Source organism: Piliocolobus tephrosceles, chromosome 2 (assembly GCF_002776525.5).
Source record: "Piliocolobus tephrosceles isolate RC106 chromosome 2, ASM277652v3, whole genome shotgun sequence".
In the NCBI taxonomy this organism is placed as follows: domain Eukaryota; kingdom Metazoa; phylum Chordata; class Mammalia; order Primates; family Cercopithecidae; genus Piliocolobus; species Piliocolobus tephrosceles.
Window position 1 is genome coordinate 191,868,902 of NC_045435.1, and position 8,349 is coordinate 191,877,250.

Genomic DNA, 8,349 nt, shown 5'->3' on the forward strand with positions numbered 1-8,349 from the left:
ATTATATGTTGCTTTCATCAGACACACCTTAAAAATTAGGCTATGTGAAAACCTACTTTCCCATAGGTTGAAAGTAAGAGAATAGAAAAAGCTATACCATGCTAAACTAGGCCGATTTTCATATTGCTGACGAAGTATATTTTAAGGCAAGAAGTACTACTTGCCTTAAGAGTGACATTTCATAAAAGTAAAAGATTCACTCCAGCAGGAGGATCTGTTCATACATTTGTTTGCACTTAATAGCATTCTCGAAACATAAAAAGTACAAATTGACAGCTTCATAGGGGCAAAAAGGTAATTCCAAAATCATTGAGAGGGAACCTAACATACCTGTGAGAAAGCAATTAAATAAGAAAACAAATATAAAAAATCAGTGAAGGCACAGAATAACACAAATTAAAAACTTTACCTACTTGACATATGTTAAACACTGCACTCACCATCTGCAGAATACACGTGGATTTCCAGTATACATGAAACAATTACCAAAACTCATCATTTGCTGGATTACAAATTTCAAATGATAGAAAACAAATACTTTCTGACTATAATGCAATTTAAATGGAAACCAATAACTAAAAGATAACTAGAAAATTCTCATATATTTGGAAATTAAGCATTATACTTCTGAGTGAGTCAAAGAAGAAATCACAGAATAAATTGATGTTTTGAACTAAATAGTAATGAATTGCCAAGTAATGAGTTTGGAGGCTTTCATAGCTTTGTTGAAGGAATACACACAGCTTTAAATGTTAGGAAAGAATGTTGAAAATCAAATATTAGGAAAGTTGAAAATCTAAGATTTTGAGAAGTTGAAAAAATATCAGTCAAACTCAAAATTATAGAAGGTGGGACACAGTGGCCAGCCCCTATAATCCCAACACTCCAGGAGGCCTACGTGGGCGGATTGCTTGAGTTCAGGAGTTCAAGACCAGCCTGGGCAACATGGTGAGACTCTGTCTCTACTAAAAATAGAAAAAAATAACCAGGCATGGTGGTGTGCACCTGTTGTCCCAGCTACTTGGGAGGCTGAGATGGGGGGATTGCTTGAGCACAGGGAGTGGAGGTTGCAGCAAGCCAAGATCATGCCATCACACTCCAGCCTGGTGACAGAACGAGACCCTGTCCCAAGTCAAAAAAGAAGAAAACAGTATTAAAAAAATTTAAAAATAAAAAATACGGCAGAGCAGAAATTAATGAAATAGAAAACAAACATAAAAGAGGATCAACAAAGCCAAAAGTGTTATCTTTGAAAAGACAGTAAACCATTAGGAGTGATGAAGAAAAGAAAGCAGGCATATCAATATGAATATCAGGCATGAAAAAGAGGATATGACTACACATGCAGCAGACATCAGAGAGACTGACAGAGGCAGCCCAACAGGAAAAAGGACAGGGGGCTTGGACACATCACAAAAGAGAACCTCCAAATAATAAGCATGTGAGATAGTGCCCAGTTAATCATGGAAATACAAGTTAAACCCTGATGTCTTGTACTACCACCCACATACCAGAATAGTTAAAATGAAAAAGACAGAAAATATTTAATACTGGCAAGGATGTGGAGCAACTGAAACTCATAACAGTGTTAGGGGTGCACATTGGTGCATCCTCATTGGTAAACTGTTTATAGTACCGTAATGTCTCCTAAAGCTGAACATACACATTAGTTATGACCCAGAAGTCATATTCTTAGATACACACTCAACAGGAATGCTTACATGTGTTTACAAAGACATGTACAAGAGTGATGACAGTACTGTTCAAGTAGTTAGCAGCTGTCAGGTGCAGTGGCTCACACCTGTAATCCCAAAACTTTGGGAGCCCAAGACAGAAGGATTCCTTGAGTTCAGGAGTTGGAGACCAGCCTGAGCAACATAGCACGACCCTGTCTCCACAAAAAACTTTTAAGAAAGCTGGATGTGGTAGTGCATTCCTGTAATCCCAGCTACTCAGGAGGCTGAAGCAGGAGGATCCCTTGAGCCCAGGAGTTCGATCGAGGCTGTAGTGAGCTATGCTTGCACCACTGCACTCCAGCCTTGGTGACAGAGTGACACCCTGTCTTTAAAAAAAAAAAAAAAAAAAAAAAAGAGTCGGTAACTAAAAACTAGAAACTACCCAAATACTGTCAGCAGTAGAATACGTAAATAAATTATGACATACTCACAACGAAACATTGTATGATAATGAGAGTGAGCAATCTCCCGCCACATAAAAAAGTATGGAAGAATCTCACAAGTACAATTTGAGTTAAAAACAAAAACCCCGACCTAAAGATACACATACTCTATGATTCCAAATTTAATAATTGCTCATAGAAGTCAAATAGAGGTTACCCTGTGAAAAGGGGTTGGTGACTAGAGTGAGCACACCCGGATTCTGGGGTACTAGTGACGTTCTGTGTCTTGACCTAAGTACACAGGTGCATGTAAGTTTGTGAAAATGTAACAAGCTGAATGATACGATTTTTCTGATATTGCTCATCTGTGTTTGAAACCTATACTTCAGAAAATGTTAAGGAAAAAATAGAAAGGGAAAAGAGAAATAGAAAACCTAAATAATCTAGTACTTAGTAAAGACTTGAACCCGTCATAAAAAGCCTTTCCACAAATTAAATACTAAGCCTAGAGGACTTACTAAATTGTACCAAAAGCTAAGAAGCTATGTCAATTTTATACAAACTCTTCAACTAATTTATGAGCATTAATTTGATACCCAAACCTGGAAAGGACTATATAGGAAAGGAAAATGATAAAGCCAGTCTTAATTATGACTACAGATGCAAGAACCCTTACCAAAATAGGAGCAAATTGAATCAAAGAATTTTTTTAATAAGGCAAAATATAACAACCAAGTTGGGTATATTCCTGGTATGCAACACTGCTTTAACATTTAAAAACTAATCAGTTATGGAGCTAGAGGGAAGATGGAAGAGTAGGAAGCTCTGGGAATCTGTCTCCCCACCCAGACAACAACTGCACTGGCAGACTCTGTCTGATGTTACTATTTTGGAACTCTGTTCGCCATTTTTATCGGTTTTGGAACTCTGAAGTCTATTGAAGGCTTATAACTTCCAGGGGAAGGTTTGAAAGGTTAATTTCAGCTCTTAACATGGTAGCAACTACCTATTCCTCTGCCCTCAGCCCCACAGCATGTAGCCATGCACACATTTTCAAGCGGCTTTGCATAGGGTTTGTGGGAGGCAGTGTGGACAATAAGGATTCTGTCCTCCAAATAGCAGGGATTTTTGCTGTGATGGCTAATTACTGCTTCTGATCATGGAGGTGTGGCCATACAGCCGTAAAGTGAGCCATTGTTGCAGACCCCACTGCCACTGTTACAAGCCCTTCCACTGGAGGCTGAAGTGACTTTTAAAGATTTAAAGGGCCATTGCCTTCAGTGGTGATTAGTGAGGAGAAAGAAAAAAAAAAAAAACAAATGAAAACAAAGGGCTAGTGCCTCCCCCTTCCATCCGTACCACATACACACACACACACCTTTTTGCTTGCCCCCGTTTTGGGGGCCAGACCTGGACATTCAAAAGTAACCATGTATGTGAGGGGAGATTTTCATATCCATGGAAAATCACAGGCTTAGAAAATACCTAAAAAGACTGGCTGATTCCTGGTACAGAAACACCTTGCAACAGTAAACAATAAAATTAAATTTTAAATAAAACAACAAACCCTAGGAAAGGAAGAGAATGTGATCTCCAGAGTTACCACATTGTAAGAGTTAAATGTGCAGTTTCCAACAAAAAGCACAAGACATACAAAGAAACAGGAAAATATAGCCCATTCAAAGGAAACATAAACTATCCCTGCGGAAGACTATCCTTGAGAAAGAGTTAGACTAGCAGAGTGTAAAACAAGATGCTAAATGAGCTAAAAGACATGGACAAAGTCTCAGCAAAATGATAGGCCCAGTGCAGTGGCTCATGCCTGTGATTCTAGCGCTTAGAAGGCTGAGACGAACCACCTGAAACTCAGTGGTTCGAGACTAGCCTGGGCAACATAGTGAGACCTTGCCTCTACAAAAAGTCAGCAAAAATTGGCCGGGTGCAGTGGCTCATGCCTGTAACCCCAGCACTTTGGGAGGCTGAGGCAGGCAGAACACCTGAGGTCAGGAGTTCAAGACCAGCGTGGACAACATAGTGAAACCCCATCTCTACTAACAATACAAAAATTAGCTGGGCGTGGTAGTGGGCATCTGTAATCCCACCTACTTGGGAGGCTGAGGCACGAGAATCGCTTGAACCAAGGAGGCGGAGGTTGCAGTGAGTGGAGACCATACCATTGCACCCCAGCCTGGGCAACAAGAGCAAAACTCCGTCTCAGAAAAATAAAAATAAACAAAAATTATCTGGCCATAGTGGCACGAGCCTCTGGTCCCAGCTACATGCGAAGCTGAGGTGGGAGGATCTCTTGAGCCTGGGAGGTCAAGGCTGCAGTGAGCCAAGATCATGCCACTGCACTCCAGCCTGAGCAACAGAGGGAGACCTTGTCTACAAAAAGATAAAGGAAAACAAGATGAAAAAGATACATGAACAAAATGGAAATATCAACAAAGAAATAAAAAATGTAAAAAGAAACCAAAAGGAAATTCTGGAGCTAAAAATAACTGAAATGGAAAATTCACTACAGGGATTCAGGGAGATTTGAGCAGACAGAAGAAAGAGTCAACAAATTTAACTTAGAGATACAACAATGGAAATTATTTAGTCTGAGAAACAGAGAAATGATTGAAGAAAAGGGCCTATAGGACACCATCAGGCAGTCAACTCACACATTGTGGTGGTCCTGGAGGAGAATAGAGAGGGGAGAGGCAGAGAGATTGAAGAAATAATAGCCAAAAACATCCCACATTTGATGAAAGACACGAATATAATCCAAGAAAATCAAGGAACTCAAAGCAGGATAAACTTAGATAACCACACAGAGGCACATTATAATCAAACTGTCAGAATATGGAGAGAATCTTGAAAGCAGCAACTTACCACACACGAGGGATTTCCCGATAAGATTATCAGTCGATGTTTTTGTTTGTTTTTTGAGACAAGGTCTCTCTTTGTCACCCAGGCTGGAGTGCAGTGGCACGATGTCAGCTCACTGCAACCTCTGCCTCCCGGGTTCAAGCGATTCTCCTGCCTCAGCCTCCCGAGTAGCTGGGACTACAAGCATGCGCAACCACTCCCGCCTAATTTTTATATTTTTAGTAGAGACGAGGTTTCATCTTGTTGGCCAGGCTGGTCCTGAACTCCTGACCTCAGGTGATCCACCTCCCTCAGCCTCCCAAAGTGCTGGAATTACAGATGTGAGCCAGTCTATTATTTTTATTTTTAAAAATCCCAGAAACAGGTTGGGCTCAGTGGCTCACACCTGTAATCCCAGCACTTTGGGAGGCTGAGGTAAGCAGATCACGTGAGGTCAGGAGTTTGGGACTAGCCTGCCCAACTGTGAAACCCCATCTCTACTAAAAATATAAAAATTAGCCGGGCATGGTGGCACATGCCTATAATCCAGCTACTTGAGAGATGGAGGCAGGAGAATCACTTAAACCCAGGAGGCAGAGGTTGCAGTGAGCCGAGATCACGCCACTGCACTCCAGCCTGGGTGACAGAGTGAGACCCTGTCTCAAAAAAAAAAAAAAAAAAAAAAAAATCCCAGAAATGGCCAGAATGACTCAAGTTTTTAATGACATTCATATTTTCAACAAAGTCAACTTTTCCTGATTTTCTATTTTATGTGTCTTCTCTCCTTTGTCATCTTTTTAAAAAAAGTATTACAATGTGGTAATTATCAACTTCTGTATTTATTTGCATAGGGAAATGAATAAGCGTCTAACAGAAGAACAAGCCAGAAAAACGTTTGAGAGAGCCATGAAACTGGAACAGGAGTTCACTGAACATTTCACAGGTTGGAACCACGTTGTAACAGCCCTCTTTAAGATAAAATTTTGCTCTGAAGCCATGTGAACTGACCCATGCAAGTGGATTTTGAACTATGCCTGCATCTACCAGTAGTAACTAGTACTGTCATTTTCAGAACAAACCCTTAAGATCAGTGGTTTTGTCCTGTGGGAAATTCATCTAGCCTAGGCAGTGGTGCTGGGGAATCTTTTTTGGAGACGGAGTTTTGCTCTGTCGCCCAAGCGGAGTGCAGTGGTGTGACTCGGCTCCCTGCAACCTCTGCCTCCCAGGCTCAAGTGATTCTCCTGCCTTAGCCTCCTGAGTAGCTGGGACTACAGGCATGCACCACCACACTGGCTAATTTTGTATTTTTAGTAGAGATGGGGTTTCACCATGTTGGCCAGGCTCGTCTTGAACTCCTGACCTCAGGTGACCCACCTGCCTCCGCCTCCCAAAGTGCTGGGATTACAGGAGTGAGCCACCATGCCCCGCCAGGAATCTTGAGATTTAATGTTTCTTAGGTTATTGATTGGAACAGCAAAAACAGGAATAATTCATACTTGACCAGGGAAAAAGAGATTTAGATTTCATTTATTCTATGAAACTCTGATTTTCCTCTTATCCTTTATAAATTTTGATCCATTTTCTCTAGCCATGCTGAGGTATAATTGACAAAATGTGTATATATTCAAGGCATATAATGTGATGTGATAAACATTTGATTAACACAATCAAATTAACATGTCTTTCACCACACAGTTACCATTGTGTGTGTGTAGGGAAGATGCTTAATACTCTTTATTAACAATAGTCACTATTGCTGTATATTAGATCCCCAGAATTGACTCATCTTATAACTGAAAGTTTGTACCCTTTCACCAACATCTCCCCATTTCTTCTACTCTGCAGTCCCTGGAAACCACTTCTGTGTTTCAATGAGTTACCTTTTTAGATTCCACGTAGAAATGAAATACAGTATTTGCTTTGCTGTGTCTGGCTTATTTCATGTAGCATCAGGTCCTCCACATTCACTCATGTTGGTTGTTGCAGATGATAGGATTTTCATTTTTATGGCCTAATAAAATATTCCATTGTTGTATATATACCATATATATACATACATACATATATAGATATGTATATTTGTTGTTACTTGTTTTTATTTGTTGTTACTTAGTTTTTTCTCTTTTTTTTTTGAGACGGAGTCTCACTCTGTCCCCCAGGCTGCAGTGCAGTGGCGCGATCTCGGCTCATTGCAAGCTCCGCCTCCCAGGTTCACGCCATTCTCCTGCCTCAGCCTCCCAAGTGACTGGGACTACAGGCACCGCCACCATGCCTGCTTGTATTTGTTTGTAGAGACGGGGTTTCACCGTGTTAGCCAGGATGGTCTCGACTCCTGACCTCATGATCCGCCTACCTCAGCCTCCCCGAGTGCTAGGATTGCAGGCATGAGCCACCGCACCCAGCCTGTTTTTGGTGTTTTTGTTCGTTTCTGAGACTGGGTCTTGTTCTTGCCTAGGCTGGAGTACAGTGCCGTGATCATGGTCACTGCAGCCTCAACCTCCTGGGCTCAAGCAGTCCTCCTTCTTCAGCTTCCTTAGTAGCTGGGACTACAGGCGTGCAGCACCACACCTGGCTAATGTTTTATGTTTGTAGAGACAGGGTCTCGCTGTGTTGCCTACGCTGGTCTCAAACTCTTAGGCTCAAGCCATTCTCCTTCCTCGGCCTCCCAGAGTGCTTGGATTATAGGTGCACTGCACCTGGCCTACAATACTTTCTTTATTCATTCAACTTTTTTTTTTTTTTGAGATGGAGTTTTGCTCTTGCTGCTCAGGCTGGAGTGCAGTGGCGTGATCTCAGCTCACCACAACCTCCCAGGTTCAAGCAATTCTCCTGCCTCAGCCTCCTGAGTAGCTGGGATTACAGGCATGTGCTACCATGCCCGACTAATTTTGTATTTTTAGTAGAGACGGGGTTTCTCCATGTTGGTCAGGCTGGTCTCAAACTCCTGACCTCAGGTGATCTGCCCACCTCGGCTTCCCAAAGTGCTGGGATTACAGGCGTGAGCCACCAGGCCTGGCTCATTCATCTTTTGACAGACTCTAAGGTTATTTTCCTATCTTGGCTATTGTTGATTATGTTGCAGTGAACATAGGAGTGCAGATTTCTCTTCAACATACCCATTTCTGGCCGGGCGCGGTGGCTCAAGCCTGTAATCCCAGCACTTTGGGAGGCCGAGACGGGCGGATCACGAGGTCAGGAGATCGAGACCATTCTGGCTAACACGGTGAAACCCCGTCTCTACTAAATACTACAAAAAACTAGCCGGGCGACGTGGCGGCGCCTGTAGTCCCAGCTACTCGGGAGGCTGAGGCAGGAGAATGGCGTGAACCCGGGAGGCGGAGCTTGCAGTGAGCTGAGTGAGATCCAGCCACTGCACT

The 8,349-nt window shown here is 42.2% G+C and overlaps 1 protein-coding gene across 6 annotated transcripts in view; it reads left to right on the plus strand.

The window, feature by feature from the left end:
* DLG1 (discs large MAGUK scaffold protein 1) overlaps positions 1-8,349 on the plus strand; it is a 271,867-nt gene that overhangs the window by 255,112 nt on the left and 8,406 nt on the right. For all 6 annotated transcript variants that reach the window (XM_023214799.2, XM_031935281.1, XM_023214795.2 and 3 more), the window contains one exon: positions 5,824-5,915. In XM_023214799.2, the coding sequence (XP_023070567.1) occupies positions 5,824-5,915 (92 nt within the window). The remainder of the gene's footprint in view (positions 1-5,823; positions 5,916-8,349) is intronic.